The 27,799-nt window shown below is 39.4% G+C and overlaps 1 protein-coding gene across 4 annotated transcripts in view; it reads left to right on the top strand.

Annotated features, from left to right (window-relative positions):
* Positions 1 to 2,500: 2,500 nt before the first annotated feature.
* Positions 2,501 to 27,799, top strand: part of Cpeb4 (cytoplasmic polyadenylation element binding protein 4) — a 64,368-nt gene continuing 39,069 nt past the window's right edge. For 3 of the 4 annotated variants that reach the window (XM_052758909.1, XM_052758908.1, XM_052758906.1), the window contains exons 1-2: positions 2,502 to 4,627; positions 22,929 to 23,010. In XM_052758909.1, coding sequence (XP_052614869.1) covers positions 3,503 to 4,627; positions 22,929 to 23,010 — 1,207 coding nt within the window. In that variant the 5' untranslated portion in view covers positions 2,502 to 3,502. Of the gene's footprint in view, positions 4,628 to 22,928; positions 23,011 to 27,799 lie in introns of all 4 variants that reach the window. The other variant, XM_052758907.1, reaches the window with a different exon arrangement.

The raw sequence follows: 27,799 nt of genomic DNA, 5'->3' as shown, positions 1-27,799 counted from the left end.
AACTTTAAAAAGAGGAATCTAAAAGACTCTAGTGAAGAGAAGTTAAGGAAATCATTCTGGAAGAAATAGTACTTGGCTGAGCCCGTTCAGTCTCAAGGTGTGAGTATAGGGGTGGGGGCAGAAGACAGGAACAATAGAGTAAGATCCAGAAATACCCATGCTCAAAGAACTCCCAGAACTGCAGAGGTAATGATGATACATAAACAAGGAAGGAGAATAAAATCCCTGAATGAGGGTCCACATAGGCAAGCCATATAAAAGTGTTGGAGAATTGAGAGACTAGATGCAGAAGGTAGGGTCAGGAAGAGCAGCTAAAGAAAGAGTGGAATAAAAGATAAAGATGATGATGATGATGATGATGATGATGATGATTCCTCTTCTTTGAGACAGGATCTCACTATGTAACCCTGGCTGGCCTGGAACTCACACAAACCCACTGCCTTTGCCTCCTGGGTGATGGGATTAAAGGCATGTGCCACCACACTGGGTCAATTATCACTTTAATTTTTTTTTTTTACTTTGTTAGAATTACTTAGGGCTCTACCCTAGTTTCACTTTTTCTTCAGTTTTCATTTCCCAATGAAAGAAAAGCATCTATTCAACACACATCTAAAGCTTATGGAGTGCGTGACAGTAGGACTATACAAAGACAGTGACGCGAGGTCCCTGCGTAGACAGCAAACAACCAATATGGCGGAACCTTGAGATGTGAGCTCCAAACCAAACAGCATAAGGAACTAAATTATTAATTCAGATTTGAAAATAGGAGCTGTCAGGAAAGATTTCCTTTTTGCTGGTTTATCCATTTATGTTTCCATTCAAGATTCATTCCCTGGTGCTTCCCATCTACACTGTCAACTCTTTAGAGCAGTGGTTCTCGACCCTCCTAATGCTGCGACCCTTTAACACAGTTGCTCATGTTGTGGCGACCCCCAGACATAAAATTATTTTCGTTGCTACTTCATAACTGTAACTTTACTAACTGTAATGTAAATATCTGTGTTTTCTGATAGTCTTAGGCGACCCCTGTGAAAGGGTTATTCAAACCTCACCAAAGAGGTCGTGACCCACAGATTGAAAACTGCTCATTTAGAGCAAGCACCAGTCCAGAGACATAAGCCTCCAATGCATTATACAAGCTCGAGCTGAAGCCATGTACAAGTGCAAGGTCGTGTACGTCTGTAAATGAAAATTCAGAAGGTAGAGTAGGTAGTTTAGGGGCTGACTCCTCAAAAGAAATAAAGGGTTTGCCAAGTGGAGACGATAAGGGCATGAAAGAAGGCATTAGAGATTACTGCCATAGGACAAGAAGGCTTGAACTACAGGTAACAGACAGCCATTAAAAAAAAGATATAAGTAGAACAGGACCGTGACTGGATTTTCGTTTTAACAAACAACCTTACGTTATGCTTGGAAGGTGGGATAGAAAGCCCAGAGTTAGTGGCTCAGCCGTGGACGCCTTACAGCATCTGCATCGCAAAGGAAGGGTGGGAGAGTAGGCGGTGGGGGTGGAGGAATGGAGGCTGAAGGGAATCCCTTCGGAGATGCACATTCTGGATAAGGACTACGCAGTTCTAGGCACAGCACAGCTGCCGGGAAAACCCTCCTCCCCTTCCCTCCCTCTGGGGAGGAGCTCCGGCCAGAGCACGTGATGCCTGGGGCACCCACCTTTACTCAGGGCAGGCCTCTCGTTTATTCTCGGTGTCATGGGTTGCCACTTCGACCCCCAACAATTCAGCTCAGTGTTTCAGTGTGCAAGGAGCCCGTTCTCTTCCGAACATCTCTCTATGGGTTTCTTGGGAAGCCTACTTTGGGAACATAAACCTCGAAGGAGTCTTTGCCCACAAAAAAGATGGCGGTACACTGCTTTCGCTGCGTGCGCGGACCCGGCTCCGGCGCCCGCCCCGCTGGGCGAGGCGCAGGCGGAAGGGGCGGCTCTGAGATGACCGGAGACCTTCCTGGGCGGGTCTCTGAGCTCTGGAGGCGTGGCCTGATCGGAATCGTAGCTTCGGATTGGTCTTTCGGAGGCTAGGCGGGGCCTCCGCAGCACCCTGCCCCTCCCTCCTCGAACCGGAAGTGTCTCTCGGTCTTTCCAGCTGGTTGTCATTTCACTCGGCTCGGTCCTGAGGAGAAGGACTCAGCCGCGGCTGCGGGACCCGGGCACCGGAGGCAGTGGCGGCGGCGGCGGCGGCGGCGACAGCAGAGGAAGACGAGGAGGAAGAAGCAAAGAAAAAGAAGAGCCGGGGGGAGTCCCCAACGACGACAGCTGGGACTGCGGGACCGGGGGAAAGTGGCGGCGGCGGCGGCGGCGGCGGCCCAGCAACCGTGAGGAGAAACAAAAGCCTTCTAAATTATAGTTTCAAAGCAGTCTAGGGGGAAAGAGAGCGCGAGCCCAGGGGAAGGCCTTGCTCCTTTAGAGTAACTACGGTAGCGGGGTTTTCCTTTTTGTCCATCCCCCTCCCCCCCACCTCATCCCCCCCTCCCCCCGGCGGAGAATCGAACTGAGAGAACTGAACAAACCGCCCCTGGGTCCCATGAGGGAAAAAAATCCCGGAGCCGCAGAGAGGGGAAGAGGCAGAAACCGCAGGACCTTCCAGGTCGCCCCCTTGCTCCCCGCACCCCCGGGCCGCCAGCTCGCCCTTGTCCAGTCTCGCTAATCCCTCCGGATCGCGACACCCCCCAGAGGGAGAAACGGGTGTTTCCAACCCCTTTCATGGGGGAGAGGAGGCCGAGGGGAGCCCAAGAACAGCAAACGCAGCAAGATCTGCACCCGGAGCCCCAGGAACAGTCCCAGAGGCCCACACTGCACCCTACAAAAGAACAGAAACAGGACCAGGAACAGCAGAAACCTCCCTGCAATCATCTTTCCTTTAGTCAAGGCTGATTTCCTCTTTGGCAACCAGAAATTCACCTCCCGCCCCAGATAATCTAATATAATCTATCTATATATAAATATATAATATATAATGTTCTTAAATTATTCCTGATTTTTTTAACCAAGCTGCCAAGAAAAGAACGTATTCTCCCCTTAATCCTATTCTAATTTTTATGTGAATCTAAACTGCTGAGGAAGACCATATGTGATTGTTAAATTTTATATATATATATTTTTACTCTGCACAATGCTTATTCTTCTATATCCATAGATGCTTGAGAAGCTGTGTTTATGTCATTCATGTACATTTTCCTTTGGAAAAAGAAAGCGCCTATTTTACTAACCAAAGACTTGATTTTTACCTTTTTCCTTTTTTATTCCCGCCTAGAAATAAGCCTAATTGGATTCATATCAATATTTTAAGAGATTTTTTTTTTTTAGTTGTTTTCCTTCCAGAGAGACCAGAATTCCAAATCAGAGATACTTAGGGTGTTAAGCTGTGATCTTTGAGTTAGCTATAAATAAGATACTTCAAGCAAACAAACAAATTTGAGATACGGCGGGGAAAGACTCAAGACATTAGATTGTCTTTTTTTTATTGTGAGATTCTGATCCTAAAAATAATAAATGGGGGATTACGGGTTTGGAGTGCTAGTGCAAAGCAATACTGGGAATAAATCTGCTTTTCCAGTCCGATTCCATCCACATCTGCAGCCTCCACACCATCACCAAAATGCCACCCCCAACCCTGCTGCTTTTATAAATAATAACACAGCTGCCAATGGCAGCAGTGCAGGGTCAGCTTGGCTCTTTCCTGCTCCAGCTACCCATAACATTCAGGATGAGATCTTGGGGTCAGAAAAAGGAAAAAGTCAACAGCAGGAACAACAAGACCCTTTAGAAAAGCAACAACTCTCCCCGAGTCCAGGTCAGGAAGCTGGAATACTGCCTGAAACTGAAAAGGCAAAAGCTGAAGAAAATACAGGGGACAATTCTTCAGAAAACAGCAATGGCAAAGAAAAAATACGCATTGAATCACCAGTGTTGACAGGGTTTGATTATCAAGAAGCCACGGGCCTCGGTACTTCCACCCAACCCTTGACATCTAGTGCATCGTCCCTTACTGGTTTCAGTAACTGGTCAGCAGCGATAGCACCTTCTTCCTCCACGATAATCAATGAAGATGCAAGTTTCTTTCACCAGGGTGGGGTCCCTGGCGCTTCAGCTAATAATGGTGCTCTGTTGTTTCAAAATTTCCCCCATCATGTGAGCCCTGGCTTTGGTGGTAGCTTCTCCCCTCAGATCGGGCCTCTCTCCCAGCACCATCCTCATCACCCCCATTTCCAGCATCATCACAGCCAGCATCAGCAGCAAAGGAGGTCTCCTGCCAGTCCCCACCCCCCACCCTTCACACATAGAAATGCTGCTTTTAACCAGCTGCCTCATTTGGCGAATAATCTTAACAAACCTCCTTCTCCATGGAGCAGCTACCAGAGTCCCTCTCCAACCCCCTCTTCTTCCTGGAGCCCAGGAGGTGGCGGATATGGTGGCTGGGGAGCTTCTCAAGGCCGAGATCACCGCAGAGGGCTGAATGGTGGAATAACACCCCTGAACTCCATCTCACCTTTAAAGAAAAATTTTGCAAGCAATCATATTCAGCTCCAGAAGTATGCTCGCCCTAGCTCAGCCTTTGCTCCCAAATCCTGGATGGAAGATAGCTTGAACAGGGCTGACAACATTTTTCCTTTTCCGGTAAGATGTTGTTCCATTAATAGATTAAGATGAATAAGAACGTTGTGTGATGGAGTATCTGTGGAATGAAAGAATTGGAATTGTCTGTTTTCACATTAGAGATCTTAGAAAATGAGTTGATTGCCAGTCTTTATTTTAGCAAATGAGTGTAATTGGAACAAAATAGTCACTTGTTTCTTGGGCTTTAATTTTTCCATTTATAATTACAGATATCAGGTAGTTAGTGATACCCTAATTAGTTATGATACCTTTCTTGTTTAACAAGAGAATTTTCTTCTTGCTTGAGGAAGAATGGTAATATGTAGCAGATATGTGTTTTGTTGTGGAAACTAGTGAATGTTTTCTGCCTATCTGAAGGAACTAACTAAAAATGACCTTTTTTTGACATTGTAAAGTAGGGATTCACTGAAACCAGCTAACTACTAGGTTGCAGTTTTCCTCCTGGTTATATTTAGACATGAACCTTGTAGTCTGAGCAGTCTGAACTGATGGATTCAGCAATTCCTCTTAAATCTCTCTACAAACTCTGACCTTTCTTGTATTAGTAAGGACTACTACTTAGGGAGAAACAGTAGATGATTTTTTTTGTCATGTTTAAAATCATTATTACTATTGCAGTTCTGGGTGTAGAACTCAGGGCCTTCTAAATGCTAACCATTTCTTTTTGAAAACCATGAAGATGTTGATTTCAGAATGCTGTGCCTTTTTTTTTTTTTTTTTTTTTTTGGTATGTGATGCCCTTCACCCACTTGTTTATTTTCCATTGTTAACACTAGGGGTGTAGATAATTAAACCATTCCTAAAAATAGATCCAGGCAAAGATCACTTGTCTTTGTTGCTACTAGTATATCCTTTATCTGGTAGGAGTCACATTGTTTGATGTTTTTGAACTAATGAACAGCCAGTTTATATCACAGAAATAAAGTAAAGGGAATTTCAGATTAGCTGAACATCACTTGCAACACTCACTTCATATGCTATAGAGTATGATCATTACTGTGTCCTTAGAAAATTTATAGAAAGGAATAAGGTACACTGAACAAGTCCTCACAACAAACCCACAAGGTGAGTTCTATAATTATCCCATTTACAGATAAGGAAACTAAACATGGGATTAAAATTATTTGTACATGAATGTAACACATGTGTTACAGCAAAAGGGTTATTTTAGATACAGTTCTGCAGGGACTAAAGCATATTATAAAATAGTGTTCCTGTTTAAGGGAAGTGAAAGTTTGCTAAAAGAGCTCCATGTCAGTCCAAGGAATTAAATAAATATCTCTTCACTCCTTAAGGATACAGGTGCAAGGCGTCTTAAAATATTTGGTCAAATTTAGTGTTTAATTTTTTTATTTTTAAGAGTTTTTTTTCTGTCAAAAAGTTGTTGGCATTTTGCTTTTAGAAAACATTATTTTTATCCAAGCTGAAGTGCAGTTGTTATGTAGTGACAGATAAATAGCTGTTCAAGACACTGACAGTGGCTTTAAAAAGTTGTTTTTAATATTCCTTGGAGCATAAATTTCAAGCAATTTAATGCAAAGGTGACTTATGAACTATTTATGTATTGCTAATTTTAAAAAACCAATACCTTGGGCTGGAGCGATGGCTCAGCAGCTAAGAGCACTGACTGCTCTTCCAGAGGACCTTGGGTTCAAATCCCAGCACCCACATGGCAGCTCACAACTGTAACTCCAAGACCCACCCTCACACAGACATCCATGCAGGCAAAACACCAATGCACATAAAATAAAAAAATAATAAAATATATATTATAAAAATAAAACAAAACTGTATCTTAGGAGGTGGAGAGATGGCTCAGCAGTTACGAGCCCTCAATTCCCAGCACCCACATGGTAGCTCACACCTGTCTGTAATCTCAGTTCCAGGGGACCTGACACCCGTGGCAAAACACCAACGCACAGAAAATAAAATAAATAAAGTTTTAAAAACACATACCTTTTAACTAGGTTGACCAGTGTGGGAATTGAATATACTTTTCTTTCTTATTTGCTACTCGTTACACTAACAGCAAATTTATGTGACCTCATGGTCACGCTCTCATTCTGAGCTTACTGACTTATGATAAAGAATTGTTTGGGGAAAATGAGAAGTTCAGGAAATAAAATATCTATAGATATGTGTCAGGTTTTCTCCCTGTGGTGCAGATAGGATGTGTTGAACATGTGGAATCCTTTGGATCAGTTTCTTTAGTGATTAAATTGATTGATTAAATGACGGACTAAGATTGATACTAAAAGCTGTTGTTAGAAACCCTTTCAGAGGGCTGGGGATTTTAGTAATAGAGCACTTGTCCGACCTGTATAAGGCTTGAATTTGATTTCCAGCACTGAATTTTTTTTCCTCTTGTTTTTTCTTGTCTGTTATGCTGAGGATAGAAAAAGGGTGGCCAGTAAACCTGGTTCAAATACAGAATGGCTGGTCGTGATGGTGCATACCTTCGATCCTAGCATTTGGGTGGCAGGCAGATCTCTGTGAGTTCAAGGCCAGCCAGGGCTACAGAGTGAGACCTTGTCTCCAAATAAAAAATTTTTTTTTCGCCGGGCGGTGGTGGCGCACGCCTTTAATCCCAGCACTCGGGAGGCAGAGCCAGGCGGATCTCTGTGAGTTCGAGGCCAGCCTGGGCTACCAAGTGAGTTCCAGGAGAGGCGCAAAGCTACACAGAGAAACCCTGTCTCGAAAAACCAAAAAAAAAATTTTTTTTCAAATATGGAAAGATTAGAAAGTGGATTGTTTTCTGCTCCCTATCTCCATCATTTTTGGTAGTGGGTTTAGTATGAGGTTATAATATTCATATGCAAACAGGATATCATTGTTATATTAAAAAGAAATTATCTGAAACTTGCCTAATATTGGGCAACATTTATTTAGTTAGAAATGAACTAGAATGTTTTTTACATTTGTTTACTGCAGGTTTGTTTTTGTTCTGTCTGTATCCAGGGTTTTTTCATTTTTATTTGTTTTGTATGTGTGCACACATGTACATGTGGGAGTCAGAAGATCACTTACAGGGGCCAGTTTTATCCCTTCCACCAAGGGGATCCAGGGATCAAACTCAGGTAGTAGCTTTTACCCAGTGTGCCATCTTGCCTGACCTCCTCCACAGTTTTTTCTTTGTCCATTTTCAACATTTTGTCCACATTTATGAGCCCTGACTATATATCCCAATAGCCCCCTAACTGATCCACCAAGGAGGTATATTTTGAGAAAAAAATTAATTAAAAATTGCTTCTGAGTTTTTACCTAGTCTAAAGCGTCATGGTATGAATTGAAAAGGCATAACTTGAATCCTGTTTTCAGACGCATTAGATTAATGTACATTTAATAATATATAAGTTGCCTTTTATGTTGTGTTTTGTATGTATTAATTCATTCAATAATCCTATGAAGTAGAAATTATTCACATGCAAGATTTGATCTTAACCATTATACTATGATACGTCTTTACAAAATCCTAATACAGATTTAAGTTGGGGGTGAGAAGAACTCCTCTCAGAAGCATGTAAGATGAAAGGGAAAAAGTTAACTATATGTAATGACCAAAAGCTGATTGTAAGTTCAATATAGTTCTTGCTACTACTCTGGAGGCTGAGGCAGGTTGGAGAGTCTAGAAGTCATGGCCAGCTTGAGCAACATGAGGCTTTCCATTAAAAAACAAAAGTTGGCTCATTGAGTTTTAAAAGTAAAAAATAATATGCCATATTTGTTTATCAACTCGAAATGTTAAACTTCATAATGTTGAGGTCGATAACTAAATTTTTTATTACATTTGTTTATTGTATTTATATGTGCATGCCAATGCCACTGTCCATGCATGGAGTTCAGAGGACTTCTCAACCCTGTAACTTTTGGTTATATTGTCCTGACTTCAAAATAAAGAGACAAGGCCCATATTCATGTGACTAAAGTATGATTTGACCCTTACATTAAGGAGAAAATAAGTCCTGTCTGTCCTGCCAGATACATCCTGGAGCTCCAATTTCCAAACCAAATAATAGATTGGGATGCCTGCCAGTAATTATATTTGAATATAGTACCTTATTGGAGTGATGCCTAGATCTGTCCTTACAGGAAAAGTAGAACAGAATTCCTTAGTCTATATATTATTACCTAAAGCTCCATTTATGATCCCATCTCCATTAGCTAAGAACCAGGAAAGTGACCACAAAGATTACCCACAATCTTGATTGGTAGAGAGAGAATTCAGGACTTTACTTAGTGCTCCATTTGCTCTTACCTTAGACACAACATCACAGGATTGTTAAGTTGTCTTAATTACACAAGTAATTCTTGTCACCATGATAACTTACTTGATGGTGTCAACTTAGTGTCCTTAAAATTTTGTATCACACTGTGTGCTTATAATCAGAAAGTAATTATAGTGCTTCGGGTGACAAGTCTTGGTGAATTAGTAAACATTATAACATGCGACCTCATTCTATTTTATCTTTTCTTAATTTGATTCTGAGAGATTTTTGCACAGGAAATCTTTTGCTTGACTTAGAAAGAAACCAATTTTGGAATTGTAAAATATGTGTTGGATAGTTCTAGCTCTGTCAGAATTGAAATACTGGAAAATATGCTGGCAAAGAGGTATAACTTCTTCCTCTTCATAGAGGGCTTCTAACTAGGTCTGTTATTTCCTAATAGAGTTGAAACTAACTGGGGTAGACCTTTTTTTTGTTGTTGGTTTTTGTTTTTGTTTTGTTTTTTGAGACAGGGTTTTTCTGTGTAGCTTTGTGCCTTTCCTGGAACTTGCTTTGTAGACCAGGTTAGCCTCGAACTCACAGAGATCCGCCTGCCTCTGCCTCCCGAGTGCTGGGATTAAAGGCCTGCGCCACCACCGCCTGGCAAATGAACAACCTTTTGTAGTTGTTGTTATTTTGTCTTTTGAGACAGAGTTTCTCTGTGTAGTTTTGTGCCTTTCCTGAAACTCACTCTAGCCCAGGCTGGCCTCGAACTCACAGAGATCCGCCTGCCTCTGCCTCCCGAGTGCTGGGATTAAAGGTGTGTGCCACCACCACCCCGGCTGGTAGACCTTTTTTTAAACCTTTCCCTCTGTGTTTCCCTCATTTTAAAAAAGATTTATTAATTCTTATTTTATGTGTCTGAGTGATTTGCCTTTATATATGTCTGTCTATATACTTCATGAGGCCTAGTACTTGCAGACCTGAAGAGGGCATTGGATCCCCTGGAAATGGAGTTATAGATGGTTGTGAGTTGCCATATAGGTGCTGGGAACAGAGCCCAGGTTCTCTGCAAGAGCCCGCAGCATAGAATTTTTAACATTATTTTGTATTGTTTTCAGGGAAGCCTTGAAATATAATCAACAAATTGCTCTGAAATCTATCAGGAAAAGCTTACTTATTGCAAGTCTAGTGAATATGGTTATTGTTAATTGAAACTAGGAAGGTGGTATTTAGTTCACTAGTGTAAGCTTGTAAGAATAATCTTTGGTGGTGCTCCCGGGAAAGAAATAGTGAAAGTACTGTTAAAATTAACTTAGGCTTATGTTTGAATTTTACAGTCTAAATTCATTTTTTCTTACGACTTTTCTGTCTTGATAGAGTGAAAATAATCTTGAAAGCCCTGTGGTGTCACATTGTTCCCAGGCTTTTGGGAGGTTGAGGCAGGAGATCACAGATTCAAGGCCAGCCTGGCACATAACCAGTCCCAGGTCACCCTGGACTATAGAGTGATACCCTATTCAAAATAAGAAAAAACTTTAGAACATGTTTTACTTTATATACTATAATGGATATATTAAATTTAGGATATATATAGTAAGCTTATATATTAAAATAACAATATATTAATAGAAACTATGTGACTTTTCATAAGAAGTTGGAAATAGCACCATAGATTTAAGTCGGATATTGTGGACTGGAGAGTTGGCTCAGTGGTTAAGAGCACTGACTGCTCTTCTAGAGGATCTGGTTCAATTCTCAGAACCCACATGACTGCTCATAATTGTCTATAACTCCAAGATCTGACACCCTCACACAGACATACATGCAGGCAAAACACGAATGCACATAAAATGAAAATAATTAAATTATTTTTTAAGTAAATTGGATATTGTGTGACTTTTTTTTTTTTTTTTTTTTTTTTTTTTTTTTTTTGGTTTTTCGAGACAGGGTTTCTCTGTGTAGCTTTGCGCCTTTCCTGGGACTCACTTGGTAGCCCAGGCTGGCCTCGAACTCACAGAGATCCGCCTGGCTCTGCCTCCCGAGTGCTGGGATTAAAGGCGTGCGCCACCACCGCCCGGCAACTTTTTAATATTATATTAACATAGATAATATTAGTATATAGTGTAATATATATTTTATAATTATTTTATTTTTGTATTTTAATTTTTAGCATAAATTTATTGAGCAATTATGTTATGAAATAGGTATAAGACTCTCACAAAAATGATTTGATAATGTATTTTATAATCTCTAACCTTTGCTCATATCTGAGTGATATTTAGCATGCATTTTTTTCTTAACATTATAAGCAAATCATAAACTAACCTATTAATTTAACTCCATTTTAATTCAGTATCTAATTGATTAAACTTTAAGGCAAACTAACAGATTCAGTTGTAGATATAACAGAAGTGATATGTAAATGTGACCATTATTAATAAAATAGAAATAGCCAAATTGGAAATTTGTGAATAAATTCTTTTTTTTTTTTTTTTTTTTCCGAGACAGGGTTTCTCTGTGTAGCTTTGCGCTTTTCCTGGAACTCGCTTTGGAGACCAGGCTGGCCTCATACTCACAGAGATCCACCTGCCTCTGCCTCCCAAGTGCTGGGATTAAAGGCGTGCGCCACCACCGCCTGGCAGTGAATAAATTCTTACATAAGCTACTTTGTACACTTACTTACACTCTGTGACAGAATGGTATCACCAAAGGCAGACTTTAAACCTCTGCATAGCAGAATTCTGGTCCTGCTTCATTTCAAAGAAAACCCGATCACTATACATTGCCCTGCCTCATGTTTATGGGCTGAATTATTAAACTTCAGCCTTAAGTTATTCAAATACTTCCCATATTGTGCTATACTGGGCTTGGACAATTTGAATTTGCACAGTATTTTTTTTTATATCCCCCAATCATTTTTCTACAACTAAAGTAAGGTATAGTTAATCCTTTGATATTATATATTTCAAAGCCATACTTGTATTTAAAATGTGATGTAACAATTTAAATAATAGTTCTTTCAGGAAGCCTACAGGGATGCATCTAGTTAGTAGGTTCATAGTGCTAGCTAGTAAAACATCTGCTGTCACTTTATTGTCCATGAGACTTCAAAAACATTTTTACCCCTAAAACAATCTTAGTTATGACAGATCAGATCTGGACTCTAAATATGGCTTTGCTGTTTATTAGTCATATAACCCAGGACAAGCATGCTACTTTTTCCTGATTATTCCCTTTTTTCTCATTTCTTTTCTCTGGCCCTTTGAAGAGTAAAATAAGAATATGTCTAATATTTGTCTTCCAGAAGATTCTGTTATTAAAAGAAAACAAGATTTTCAATAGCAATATTAGTCAGGGTCGGCAAGTTGGCTCAGCAGGTGAGACCACCTGTGGCCAAGCCTGACAACATGAGTTTAATTCCTGAGCAGCACATGGTGGAAGGAAATAGCCTACTCCTGCAGATTGTCCTCTGATCTTCATTTGTGCATGCCCACACAAGACACCCACATACACACATATACACACACTAAAATAAATGTCATTTAAATGTGGAAATCATTGCATGACTCGTATGTGATAATTGAACTTAATTTAAAGAATTTTTATAAATGAAGTATAATTTTAAAAATAAAATTTTTGAACATAAATAATAGTGGGACTCAGGCTACATAATAATCTTTATTTTCCTGAACACCAATAAATATAGTGTCTGACTGGTGATTTCCCCCTTTTTTAAATAAGGTTTTCTCCCTCATGTATTTTTTTAATTTTTTATTATGGAAAATTTTAAACATTGACTAGACAAAGTAGTCACCTGGCTTCGGCTGTCACTGGCTCCTCTCTCACCTACACCTCAGAACTCTTCTCTGCCATATATCTAGACGTGGTAGGGTTTCATTGTAAAAGTATACACTTCTCAAAGGTACAGAGTCTTTAAAGGGTACACAAAGACTCTTCCAAGTATCTTTTAAAGATACTGATGGCTCACATTTCTGTCGTCCCTGCTCAGCCTGTTTTCCCTGCTCAGCCTGGTGTTACTCCCACATACACCGGTTGCTTCACCTCTTTCTGGGCCATCAAAAAAAGCAAATAACCCAACTAAACCATCAAATCAGCTACTGCTGACTAGAAAATCCACTAGCAGAGTACAATCTTTAATCTTGGCTTTCTTCTAATTCTAGGCTGCTGTGGAATTGTGGGTATGATCTCTGGAAAGAATTAAAAAACAGGACAGGCCTGTGCTTTGGGGATTATTTTTCTGTTCATATTTTGTTTTTTAAAAGGAATTCAGAGATTGGGGGTCTTTTGGAAGCCTGTGTAGTGTATCAAACCTTATTCATTCATCTCTCTCCAATATATAGGTATTTACTGTTTTTGATGGATTGTAGGCTAGAAATATTTGACTATGGCAAGAGAAGGCCTTCTCGTGAAGAGTACAGTCTGGTAACTTTCTGTCTTCTACTTGAGAGCTGAGGAGTGTGTTCTGCCTAGGAGACTGTACAGAGAGGGATAAAGATGGGGTGACCTTGTTAGGTAGAGACTGAGCACTGACTGCTTTTTGTCATTGTTGTCAGGGTCACAAAAAAAGAGATGTTAAGAGTTATAAAACAGAAGTCTCAGCTTAGGCATAAAAAGTGTATTTTGGGTTTGCAGTCCCTCTCCTGCAGGACTGGGCCCTGAACTGGCCAAGCAGACATAGAGAAGAGGAACTCTGACAGCTATTTAGGGTCTTCGTGTGTCTGTGACCTGACTCAGTCTCTCAGGGCAGCGTTTAAATTTTGTTTACTTTCCTTAAACCAATGGCCTCTTGTGTTGAATAGCTTGTTAGATAGGAGAACATGTCCAGTGATATTTTTGGATCCAGAAGTTTTGGCTTATTATGATAACCTGAATGAAACCGGCCATGGTAAAGCACAGAAGAGCTAGGTTGTTCAGATATGCCAATAACCTGTTCTTAAAATGTGACTTTCACACTCTTTTTTCATATAGAAAAAGCCACAGAGGGAAGGCATGCAGGGATGTTCACTGGGTGCCTTCTAGCTGCCAGCCATTGTGCCTCACTGTCACATACCATGTCTCCTTTACTTCTCACCGGTTTTCTGTTGGTGTGGGTGTGTGCATATGAGTGTGCAGTGCAGTTGCCCTTGTGTACACATGCAGAAGCCAGAGGAGGACATTGGGTATCTTCAAGACAAGGTCTCTCACTGTACAAGAAGCCTCACCATTTTGGCCTGGCTTCCTGGCCAGCTAACCCCTGATATCTGACTGTCTCTACTTCACAATGCTGAAGTTACAGGCACATGAAGTTGTGCCCAGATTTTTAATTTTATTTTTTGGTGGACTTTAGATTTTATTTTTTCCTTTTATTGAAAATAGTCTTTTCTCATATAATATATCCTGATACAGTTTCCCTTCCCTCTGCTTCTCCCAGCTCCTCCCCACCTCTCCTATCTACTCCCTTTCTGTCTCTTACTAGAAAAGAACAAGCTTCTAAGAGATTACAACCTAACATGACAAAATAAAATGTAATAAGATAAAGTGAAAAACCATCATACCACATTGGACAAGGCAACCCAACAGAAGGGAAAGAGCCCTAAGAGCAGGATGTCTAGCTTTTTATGTGGGTGCTTTGAACTTGAGTCCCCATGCTTGCAGAACAAGCACCCTCACCCCAGAGCCGTCTTCTTGGCCCCTTGTCACAATTTTACAGAGATAATGTATTTCTTTTTATGTGTGTGAAATCAAGATTCAGTGACATTACAGTGCCAGGATCACTTATCCAGTAAGTAGAGATTTGGAATCAAATCTTGAATGGATTTTAACTATTTCTTTCTTCCAACAAGGTCAAAATGACTAAATAGCCAAGAAGAAGGGACTCCATTGAACTAATGGAGTCTAAATTGCCAGTTTGGTTTTTTTAATTCAAGTAAGTGGCAACAAGTTTTCTTTTTTAAAAAACAACTTTAAAGATTCTATAATACTCAAAATTCGTAAGTACACATGACATTTAGTGAAGGGGAAATAAAAGGCAATTTCCTTAAAGGCTTTCTGAAGAGATCTTCTGATTTATCAGTTCATGTGGGAACCAAATGGAGCTATGATCAGAGTGATTCAGCTATAGTTTAGAGCTCTGTTAGAATTATTTAGTAGCCTAATTAAGAACTCTTTACCTTCGTTGAAGGTGTTATGATGAGAAAGTACTGACTTAGAAGAGAGATGGCAAAGAAATGTGAGGTGCTAGTAAATGTATTTACCTTGTCCCTTCTTCACATCTGTAATTACCTCTTTGATGTCACCCCTGACACTTACCTGCATCCAGGCCATGCAGACACAACAAAGAATTTTATACCTTGCACATGTCAGTAATGAGCATTCTAGGTTATGATATGACTTACTTGAATAAATTTTTAAACTTCACCTCTGAAGCTTGACTCTACCACTTACAGTGTGACTTTACACTTTTTTTTTTCTAAAATGGAATAACAACAGTTAGTGACTTCATATGGTACTTGTAAGAAACTAATGCAGATTAATTTGTGTGAGAAATGCAGCTCAGAGCCAGGAGGAACAAGACAGCCTCTTGCTTTCCTAGTGCATGCTGTACTTGTGCTACAGGAAGCGTGCAGTCCTATCCAGAGAGATAATCAGCAGCCTGTCTGTCTGGTGCAGCATGGGAGTGCTGAGGGACTCAAGGCAAAGAAGCTTACTCTCTGCTGGAGTGTAAGGCCTTTTGGAAGTAGAGTCCTGAAGGTTAACTGTACAGTCACCTCTTTGTGATTTGTGGACACAAATAGCATTTCATCCAAGAAGAATGTTTATATTTTGGAAAATCTTGGATTAAAACTCCCATAGTTAGCATTGATTAAATATGAGCTCTCCCAGAACTTTCAAGCTTCCTATTTGTTTTGGCAGCTGACACACTGGCATAGACTTTCCTTTTGAACCAAAATATTTTCCTTTCCCTTCTTCACCAGGGAAAATTTAAGCCAGAAAGAGAAACTTCCCCAGCCTGATATGGATTAAGAGCAGGCTGAAAGTGATCATGGAAAGGGAATGAAGAAAGTAGCGAGCTGAATTTTGCCTTGGACTCTTAATGATCTGGTTGTATTGAATCAATTCTATTTTGTGTATCATGCCAGTCTGGTAGCACCCAAACACAGGGACCCAGGTTTATAAAAAGGGGCAATAAAGAGTGGTGGTAGTAGTGGTTAGCATGGGATATATTTCAGTGAGAAAATTTAGTCTGAAGATACTCTCTGAGCACAAAATGACATCCCGCACAAACTATCTAATGGGATTCTTTCTGTTGTTCTTTCTAGTGAATGTGGATATCCCCTTAAATAAGAGTGAAACATGAGGAAATTTGCCTTGAGAGTCTCTAGTCCTAGGGAATTCATAGAGGTAATAATTTCCCTCTATAAATGATTTTTAAGAAAAATCCAGAATGTTTAACAAATGGTAGGTACTGATGTTTTACACCAAGATTCAAGTATAAATCTGAGATCATACTGCTACACTTTTTATACAGGTAAACTAATGTGGACCAGGATATGCTAAATAGCTCTTTAATGATAGGACTTGATTCTTAACTCAGGAGGAATCTAACTAAAAGGAATCTAAGACTCTTACCTAAAAAGGAATGAGCATGTGCTTCACCTGTCTTTTTAAATAGAGAAGACTTATAGGACATTTGAGCAACAGTTTTGAGAGGAGACACATTATTAATATCTGAAGTCAGGTATTCTATGTTGTTGGATAAAAAAGAATGATATGCCTAAAATAACAGATTATAGATGCCAGAGATCATAGTGACAGTCTAGGTGCCAGATTCATTATTTTGTTTGCTTTTAACCACTTGCTTTCTTCAAGAACAGCTGCCCATTTGTTGAAATTGAACGATTTGTATTGCTAAGATGTATGCTGTATAGAGTTTGGAAATGTTCAGTCTGGAGAACAAGCCCCTTTCTTTATAAGGAAAGTTAAACTGTTTCTTGTAGCTCACTTAAGAGGTGGACTGTACCCATCAGGATCATAATAAGGATAATAAGATGCAAACCACACCCCCAAATAGCTAATGAAACCAATGTGTTGATTGGGATTGTTTACCATAGTAGTTCTTATGTGTAGTCCCTGACTTCATATGGAGACTTGTCAGAAATATGAATTATTACGCTCTTCCTGGACATACTGAATCTGAGGTGACTCAGTAATCTGTTCTTAAACAAGACCCCTGTGTGACTGTGAGGCATCCTCAAGTATAAGAACACTCCCATGTGATTCTGAGGCATCAAGTATAAAAAACATAGGCAATTGGACGTGGTGGCATGCACCTTTAATCCTAGCACTCAGGAGGCAGAGACAGGTGGATCTCTATGAGCTTGAAGCCAGCCTGGTCTACATAGAGAGGTCTAGGCCAGCCAGGCTACATAGTGAGACCCTGTCTCAAAAAAACAAGCAACAACATTTTGACTTAGATCATCATCTGAATGTTAAAAACAAAATGTGGCTTATAATTGTAGCTACATGATAGGCTGAGGCAGGGGATGGTGAGTTCCAGACTCTCAGAATCAGTTACTTACATGCAACTTAATATGAAGTGTAACAAGTAAGGTCTAGTGGTACCATGCCTGAAATTCTAGCACGTGAAAAGCTGAGGCAGGAGGATCAAGAGTTGGAGGCTATGGTCAGGCAAGACCACTCAGTTGGCAAGGGTACCTCTGCCAAGCCTGATCACCTGAGTTGAAGGAGAGAACCAACTCCTACATGTTGTCTCTGATCTCAGTAGGTGTGTCAGGGCACACATTCACCCTACCCCAACTTGCACACGAAGGAAAATGTAATCTTAACAGAAGAGAGCTAAAGGTCAGCCTGAGCTACACAGGGAGAGCCTATCTTTAAAAAACAAAACACATTCAACAAAACCTGTACAATTACAAAATAAAGTGAAGTCAGACCATTGCAGTAAAGATGCTTGTGGAGCCTTGAAAATGATTTTATATTCATGGGTAGTTATTAAGTTCACGGTTTTTAGAGCTGAAGGTCTGGGTTCAAATTCTGTTATATACATACCTGACATGGATAAAGTAATTCTGTTACTGTAAGCTTGTTTGTTCATCTATGAAAGGAGATAATTGAATATACAATTATATAAGGCTTTTGAGAGAGATGATTACTACTTGAAGTTAGCTGCCTGTATTATTACTATCAGAACCAGCCCTGCTGCTTTGGTGTGCAGCTGATAGCCTGCCAATGTGTTTGTCATAGGTGTAATGTGTGTGCCTTAGCTAAGTGTCATCCCTGCGGGGGCTTTGTTTCCTCATGTGTTTTTCAGATTTCTCTTTCTATCCTTGTCACCCTTACACATTTTGTTCATTCTTTAGTTGAGTAATATTTAAGTGCTTATTGTTTTCCAGTCATTTGCTGTATGTTTATGCCCTCAGAGTCCTTTAAACAAAGCCCCCCTCCCCCACTTTGTGCAAATACAGTTTTAGTGATCCTGTGGTGATTACCTTGTCTGAGGTGGTGTCCCCGGCTTTGGGATGACGTTGAATCACATCTATGTTGCTGAACTCTGCAGGAACCTGCCTATGCAGTAAATTGTATGAGTTTTCCCTAGTCTTAGTTTTGTTTTTAATTGTTAAATGGGAATAACACATTCTAACTTAGGGATTCTGAGACTTATAATTATGACAGTGCTAATAAAGTACACAGACTGACAGTGAGTACTTATTTATGGTGCTCAGTACAGAGAAGTTCAACTCTTCTCCCGAGGGAGACCGGCAAAGGTGGTTTGAAACAAATATGGTTGTTGGTTGCGGGGGAGGGTTTTGTTTCATTTTTACAAGATATTATTTGATCTTCTCCCTAGCAAATTGTATGGGTAAATTAAAAAAAAAAAACTTGTTATTTTGCTTTATATTTGCATAGTGGGCTATTAACCCTGTAAAGAGAACTGGGGCTATAGTTCTGTGGTAAAACATTTGTTTACCATATGGAAAGCCTTGGGTTCAATCTCCAGTACTAAGAAAAAAAAGGGTTCAATTCTTACTATCAGTGACTCTGCCTTTTGTAGGCTAAAAGTGAACTTTAAGTAGTGATTTTAATTCACAACTTTGGTTTTTGACATAGTTGTCAAAATTGATAAAATATACATCACTGAAGAGCCCAGGCAGTTAGGATATTGGCAAACCAAAAGAAAATCGACGGTGGATATAGCTCCTTACCAGAACACTTGCCTAGCACATGGAAAGCCCTGGATTCTATTGCCAGCTCTGCAAGTACAAACAAATGAAAAGCATTTTGTGCTAGGAAGGAGCGAGTGGGCATCCAATGAAATCCCTTCCTTTGCTGGACCAGGAAGGCATCGTGGAGGACAGCAGTGCCCTGAAGAGTTGAGGCTTCCTAGAGTCTAATGTGCATTGTGCTGACTTAGGCTGATGTTCATGTTTTGGCCATTGGCTCAAGGATAATCAAGAAGAACTGTCACTTGACAAATACTCTATTTTACAGTTACTTTCTGGGAAATGGATCCTAGAAACAAACAGCAATTATATGTGATCCATTTTGTAGTTGAAAGAGGGGGAAAAAATTGGAAACCAAGTCCTCCTTAATAAACTCAACCATTTGGTCTTTGATAGGAAAACTGGCATTGTTTGTTCTGTTCTTGTATGCTGGCCTTACTATTGTATCTGTACCCTTCTACGTACTTCCCATTGGCACAAGACCAGATTATTAAAAAATTAAATGTTAAAAATAGAGAAGATCACCAAAGGAGAAAATTAAGAATGATAAACTTCGAATCTCCATTGATAAGAAGCTAATGACAAAATATGTGACTTTTGAACCCCTTCAGTTACCACAGCATTGAGGAAACAAATGTTATATGAGTGTAGTTTGTAGTGAGTCTAATTGCTAATATGCTTGGGTTGTTTCACCCCTATTTCAGTGGGGTTGAAAAGAAGATAGTGCTTATGCCACTAAGCCCTCAGACATTGCATTTCATTGTTAGTGGTCTCTTGAGGCTCTTTCCTTCTAAAAGTGTACAGAACCTGGGAGTCTGTCTCAACACACTGTACCTGAGTGTCAGTGCCAATTGACCCAAGTTTATATATGGCCTTTACTTGTGAGCCTGTAATAAAATCACAATGAATTCAAAGAAAAAAAAATAGTATGGGTGTAAAAGAATCAAGGGGATTTTAATCTAAAAATTACTGAAATTTACATTTTTCATTTAGGATTCTAGTTTGGTATACTTTTTCAGTTAATGTCAGTGGTTATTCAATTTAGTAGCCCTCTATGTTCCAGGCAGTATACTTGGGGCCCAGATAGCCATGGATCTTTTACTAAGTTCTAGTGTCCCATTAGCAAACAGAAGCTTTCTTGACTTACTAGAAGTAGCTTTTAGAAAAGAAGCCACACAGAACTACTGTTATATTCTGTATCAGCTGCTGCTCCTCTTTTCTCTTCATTTTGTGATTGGCAAAATGCAAATTCTGGAAATCACAAGGCTACTACTGCTAGTTCCATGAAAAAGAGTAATGGAGTAAGTTGTTCTCCTATCCCTATTGTTTATTTTGGCAAATGAAAGTCAACAGCTGTAATGGGAAATGGGAAATATAATAAACAAACCTTAAGTAGAGAAGAAATACTTCACATGCTTAAAAATCACTCCAAGGCATTCACCCACATGTCGGTTTAGCAATCATTTTGAGCACCTCCATCCTGTAGATGTGCTTGACACATAACGATGCGGAAGGGTGGGCAGTACTCCTTAACCCAGTTCACAGTGTGGACACAAAGAGAATGATATTTCAACAAAGATATCACCACCAAGCTTCTGCCATCTCAGGTCCTTCTGGGCAGTCCTGTAGGGCAAAGTAGTAGGACTGTCTTAGCTCACCATTACCCATTTGAGATCAGTGCCATACTGGGGCGTTTGATATAAAACAGGTCCTGCTCATGGGACATTGTCAGAGGACATAACAGGTGAATGCTTTGTACTGGCTATGGCTTTGGTGATGACCCAGGGACAGGCATAATTCATAGTTCGCTGAAAAGAAGAAATATCCAGCTACTATGGATTGAGGTAGTGTGACTTGGTGTTGACTTCCAAACCTTGAGTTATGCCTCAGATCCACTTCACTTCCAAAAGAAATTGCAGTAAGGGTTTTGATGTTATGTTGCACTTGAAGCCTTAAAAATAGAGCAGTCTCCCCTTTTATACATTCTGTGCCTTAGAAAGTCTAATTTTGGCTGTATGTCCTACTTTTATGGGGACCCAATTGAGAAAAGAAAGCTGAAGAGGGAAAAGTCAGGAGGAAAAGGTGGGGAAAAAAAATCAGTTCTGGAGTGGCCCTCCTGTAGAGCAGAATCAAATGTTAAAGCACCTCACCCCAACCCTTGTCCCCATTCTCACCCCAAATCTCTCACCGAGAGGCAAACCTGTAATACTCTCTCTTCTAATGTGGATTTAGACCCAGATGTAACTTCACCTGGACTCCTAACCATGCAGAGTGTCAGCAACCCATGGGTTCAGGGAACACTGCTGAGTGTCTGGATGTGGGCAAGATGAGGAAGAGTAAAGTGCAAAGTGATACAGAAAAAGGATGGGAGAAATGTCAGGCTGATCAGAAAATAAGCTTGAGTGGAAGATATGCCCTGTTAGCCTAGAAGTTAGATATCAAAATGAAGTGAGGTTCCAGCAAGTAAAAGTGTGGTGGAACAGTCTAAGGTGTTGGTTTAAGAGACATTTGTTTGGTTTTGAACAATCAGAAATGCTGAGTTAAAAAGTAATTAGGAGCTATGTGGATTCTTAGCATTCATAGGGCCTGAGTTTACTACCAAGAACAAAACAACAACAGAAACTAAGTGAAAAGTCATGTGAGTACCTGCAGAGAAGGTTACAGAACCCTGTTTGTTAGGTTCCTGTGGAAGTCTCTGGAATGCTGTGAGAGTGGTCTTTGGGTAAAGGGTGAGGGCTCAGATATATGTATTATCACTTCCTCCCTGAGTTTAAAATGTTTCCATGCACTTTTAACTTCTCAAGCTAAGCTTCAGTTTTAGTTGTTGCTAGATAATTCCCTTCATCTGAGGAATGCTAGAGCCGTTGAAGTTATAACTTTTCTTATTTCTCACTGACTTGATTAAGCCAGGGGCCCCATGCTCTTTTTCTGTTAAACTTTAATGGCAGCAAAGTCAAGCCTAGTTTGGCAAGTAAATAAGTATTGAAGGGGGATTTGGGTTTTCTTGTTCAGGTATCCACTCTGATCATTGTCCTTTGTCCTCCATTGGAAGTAAGACTAGGTTCTTTAAGGAGCGAATGACTTGTTACTTTGGAGAGAGTAGGGGGACAAGAAAGCTCTGTCAAAGTGAGCAAAACAGTGTCTAGTGTCATTATCCATTATTACTCTTGGAGAGGACAGATAATATCAAAATTACTATTTTGGTGGGGGGGTATGCGCATGTATTTGTGGTGTAGTGTATGTCCTGGCTAAGGTAGGTGTGTACGTGTGTGCACGCCCATATGTGTCCATCATGTTTCTTTCCTCCATCTCTCTCCAGCTTTGTTTTTTGAGATAGGGTCTCTCACTGAATGAGGCTCATTGATTGAACTGGCTCAATCTGAGACTTACTGATTCAGTTGGCTGGCATTGAACTTAAGGGATCTGCCAGACTAATAGAGAGATATTGGAACAGTATGAAAAGGTTTGCCCTATTAGTCTAGTCTGAAGTAATGGAGAAGATTAGCTTTCTTTTACATTCATTACTGTTCTTAATGTAAAGGCTTGTTTTAATGGTTTATGCTTTATTAATAAAAGTGATGCTTTTGTTGAATTCTTGTCAGAAATAAAAGCAGTCTCTAATGAGCTCTGTATGTTTTTGTGGGTCTTGATGTTTTGGAAGTGCTAGAGTAAGTGTGCTTTTTGACTTGTGTCCTACTAAATGCAACGTATTTTCCTCTTATGTAGGTAAATGCTGTGGGGAGGGAAGTTATTAGGAACTAAGCCTTACACATGCTAGTGCTCTGCTACTGTGTTATCTCCAAACCTTAAAATGCTATTTTAAAATTGGTCTGTGTCTGTTTGTGTTTACAGGATCGCCCCAGAACATTTGACATGCATTCATTGGAGAGCTCACTCATTGACATAATGAGAGCTGAAAATGATTCCATTAAAGGTAAGTTGAAAAATGGAACTATTCTATTTTAGTAAATAGTTAACAGTGTATTATATACTTAGTCTGTTGAGCAGTATCATTATTATTAAGTCATTGTGTCTAGTAAGTTGTATCAATTCTACACATAAACTTCTTTTTGTTAAAAAGTCAAATTTATTTGATGGGCATCTGCAGTAGAACCCATCATGATACCAACTAAGAGTACTGAACAAATCCTCATTGCTAAGAGTGGGCAGTTAACTCAAAGACCATACACTTGACTGTTGTATCTCAGACAAAAACTTTCTGAGAGACCTGAGGTTCTTAAATATGACAATAACTACATACCATGTTGTAGGCATGTTGGCAACTTTTGGTCTAGTTTTACAATTTAAAAAATTGTCCACAGTTTCTGTTTAAAATGTTTTATTTTATAGAATTTTAGAATTTAATTTATAGAATTTTTTTTCTATATATGATATTTAAAAAGTTCCTCTTCCTTCTTGGCTTCTGGTCTCAAGTCTGTTAGTGACTAGCAGTGTTACATTCTTGAACAAGGTACCCAGTTTTGCCAGACTTTCTTACTACCCTCTTGCTTCATTCACCTCGGTAAGAGACTTGCAGTCACTTGGAGACTTAAAAGTCAAATACAGATGCATGGACCCCCACCCCATACGTGGACTATGGATTTGTCATGTTCTTTTCTAATGTGTCAGGAGAATTTGAGTCAACAGTAGGTGTTCTCAGGAGTCCTTGTGAAAACTACTACACAAGAGGCAACCTTTTTCTTTGTAAGAACCTCAGTTTACTAGGAAGCACGTTTCTTTTTTTAAAAAAGACATTTAGAATGTTTAGTATATTAGGTTAGTCCACCCAAGTTTTAATACATTTGCTCATTTATTTATTTGGTGTTTATGAGGCCACCTTGTGCTGGACATAGAGCTTTGCACTGAAGTCCAAGTGGCAAGGTAGCCTACTGCGGTGCTGACTAACCTAGCCCAATTTTCCCAGAGGAAAGCTTGTCCTATCACTGAGACAGTAGAGCCTTTAAGCATAAACTTTTTTTTCTTCCAAACTATTTGGGTTTGTTGTTTTGTTTTTGTTTTTATTCTTGAAATATGGTCATATCCACTGCTCCTTATTTTCCCCTCCAACTGCTTCCATATCCCCCAGGAGGAATCTTTGTGTGTCCTAGAGATATGTGAAATAATGTATGGAAATGTGTGTATCCATCTAATGAGGTCACTTGAAAATAAGGATATTTGAAATTGCTTAGGAATATTTGGAAGGTCCTTACTGAATGCCTCAAGGGATTTTGGGTGAGAGTTCCATATGTGAAGAGATATGATCTTTCTGAGTTTCTCAGAGTTTTCTATTTTTAAATATGGCTGTAATTCAGCTTTTTCCACTTTTCCTTTTCTTGTCATTAAAATGAGAGTCTAAGACCACTTTTAGCACCAGAAAATTCCACTTATTCAAAGTAACTCAAAGAGAATCTATGTCCGTTTTCTGGTTTTGTACTCTATAAGAGATGACCAGTTTGGGAACATGGAATAAAGGGTAAATGAGGGCTTCTCTGTGCTACCTTTTGTAACTTGCTTGTGAGTCTATAATTATTGCATAAGTTAATTTTAGGAAAAGTTTGTGAAGGACATTTATTTTTTAATTGTTTACTAGATTCTTATAGCAGTGTTTTTGAGAACCTCCCTTGTTCTAGACCAGTGGTTCTCAACCTGTGGGTCATGAACCATCTGGGGATCAAACAACCCTTTCACTGGGGTCACCTAAGATCATAAGAAAGCACAGATCTTTACATTATGATCCATAACAGTAGCAAAATTACAGTTATGAAGTAGCAGTGAAAATAACTTCATGGTTGGGGGTCACCACAACATGAGGGACTGTATTAAAGGGCCACAGCATTAGGAAGGTTGAGAAGCATTGCTCTAGATGATGGGAAAGGTGGGGAGAACAGCAGTAGATACAATTTATTATGTTACATTTCTAGGAAGCAAGCCTCTAACTAGTACTTAAATATATAGAGTTTTGCACATAATGAATAATTATCTGAAGAATTTCTTTGTTTTATCAGTTTTAGCCAAGATATTTAAGGTTACTTTTTCTTTTTTAGTTTGGTTATTATGGCTTAAACTCCACTTTTATTCTGCATTCCATATAAAATTTATCCTCACTGATATTTACTTATATCTCTTCAGCTAGCTCTGTATAGGAAATAAGAAGTTAAGTGACAGAGAGAATTATGTGTAGATGGTCTCCTGGCAGCATGAGGAGTTTATGGAATTGTGATTTCTAAGAAGCAGCATGGCACAGTGGAAAGAACAGCTCTGGAGTTAAACTGTCCTCACAGCTGTGCTGATGATTGTGAGGTTTAAATGACAGCATGTGTCTTGTCAAAGTCAACATATCTGCCTGGCTGTAGAAGACACTCAAGAGTTGAATCTACAAAGTCTTTCATCATGCTCATCACATGAGGAAGCCTGGTTCAGTTTAGGTTTCAGTATTAAATGAACTTCACAATTTTTTTTTTCTTCAGGAAAGCAAGAAGGAATCCACAGATGAAGACATGGCCCTAAAACACTAGTTTATAATTCTGCTTGGCTTTAAAAAGCCCTGAACATTGGGTCAGTGTAGTCTTCCCTAGCAAAATGGCAGCTCTGTTCAGGGCAATACTTCATCTCCAATAACTCTTCTTTGAGCTAGAGAGTTCACACTGCTGTGCTTGACTTGAGTAGTGAATCTATCTTCAGATGTTGTTTAAAACTAATCATGACCTCTAATGTCTTGAAAACAATCCATTGTCCTCTGCATCAGGTACTAAGTCCTCCTGCCAGCCATGTGTGCAGTAAGCCATTCTCCTAGTGTTCCTTCCTCAGAAACTGAGCAGAAAGCCACCATTCCTTCTATGAGAACATCATACCTCTTAGAAAAATGGAAATTTTAACTTGAGATTAGTTCTAAAGATTTAATCACACAAAGACAAGTTTTGCATTTAGGATAATTTTGTATTGAGGTAATTTCATAAAACATGAATGACCTCATTTATTTTATCTCTTATCTGTAGTTCCTCATAGATATGTTTGTGTTTAAATCATAAAGCCTAAAATTAATTTAGGAACAATAATGTGAGTCATTGTTGCAGCATATATTAGTTTAAATGAGAAAAAAAGGTTAGAAAGGAGAATTTGCATTTTCCATTTGGAAAAAATATTTCCTTGATACAGGGGCTTAAATTTTTTATTTTTGCCATCAACAAATAAGATACTTGATATGTCCAGGGGCCTTCAAAGATAGTTTTTGAATTTTCTCATGAATGTGTTGTTGATTCTACCTGGTTTCTTCAAAACTTTTAACAGATGTTCAAAAGGAAAACTTAGTCTTCATTTGATCATGAATATTAGAGCTTTTATGGTTTTTAAAATCACTTTTTAAATGCTGTTTTAAAACAATTTTTAAGTTACTGTCATTTGCTCCGTGGCAGGGCCTCAGCTGTCTGGGGAGAAAAAGTGTCCTCCCTAGGCTTTATCTTTGTGTCGTTGCTGAGGTCAGCTAGCAAGTCCTTAGGTTATTTTTATCCTGGAAACTGTGTATTGCCTTCTCCATAACCAGTGCCAGTGACAATCCACAGAAGCTTGTCCCCAGAGACCAATTTTGTTTTCTTTGCTCCACATCCAGACTCCTATGCCAAGAGCCTGAGTCTGTGAGTTTTGATCTCCCCATGTGTCACCTGGAGCATGGCTATAATGCTGTTAGATTATCAGGACCCAGCAATGCTCGCCTAGTTAGACATTCAGGTGATTGAAGCCAAATCCAAGCACAGCTGTTTTCAGCCTTCTGAAGCATAGGTTGGACACATGAAGTAGTCATGAACTATGTTCTCATATGTATATGTAGAAAATACCTCTGACAATCATGGAGCTTTCCCCTCAGCATGTGCAGGGAATAAAGGGAAGTAGGAATAAAGTAGGAAGTAGTTTGTGGGATGGAGTCAGATGTGTTGGCTAAAGACACAAAATTAGTACTTAAAATATGTAGGACACTTCTGTTCCATGTTAGTGGTGGAATATCTTAAATCTGATATATAAAAGCCATTTGATATCCAGTATGTTTCATTTCACTAGAAAGCCAAATTAGACCTCAAGATTACTACAAGAACAATGCAGTCCATAAGTCATTGCAGCACTGCAGATGTTCTTCAGATAGTGACTAAACTATGAGTCAATATCCTATTTTTCCTTTGACTATAATGAAAATGGAGTCCTTTACATTGTTTTAGAATAAATCTTGCTTTCAATTTTTGGAAGGAATGGGACTCAACATACTTATCAGCAATGATTCCTGTGTGTATCAGGCATAAAATGCTAAATCTGCATACTGTAAGCAATAATAATTGTTTGTAGTGTCTGTTTACATATCCCTTCATATCTAAGGAGCCTGTTAGATATATATGTGATGGGCTCATGTTGTACTGTTAAGCATGTTTCTGCCTCACTTGCTTCATACACTCACCTCATAAGGATTTAAGAACTGTGGGTTTAGTATAAGAATCTTCTACATTTAATTCCTGATTGCCAAGGGTGTTGTGACCTTCTACTTTAAACACTTTTGATGTTTTTCTCCTTTATATATTAAAGTTCAGGGTCTTTCCCTACTGTTTCCATCACTGAACGTTTTTTTTAAAAACGGAAAGCTTAAATGTGTGGGCAAGTGGTGATTCCATCTGTGCCTCTTTGTTGCTGAGCAAAAGAATTTATAATAATCTCTTTAGAAGGCAATCATGAAATTCAGTTGA

The sequence above is a fragment of the Peromyscus californicus genome, unplaced genomic scaffold (assembly GCF_007827085.1).
Source record: "Peromyscus californicus insignis strain IS unplaced genomic scaffold, ASM782708v3 Scaffold_3__1_contigs__length_106647218, whole genome shotgun sequence".
Classification (NCBI taxonomy): Eukaryota; Metazoa; Chordata; class Mammalia; order Rodentia; family Cricetidae; genus Peromyscus; species Peromyscus californicus.
This window is presented reverse-complemented; position numbering and strand designations above follow the sequence as displayed.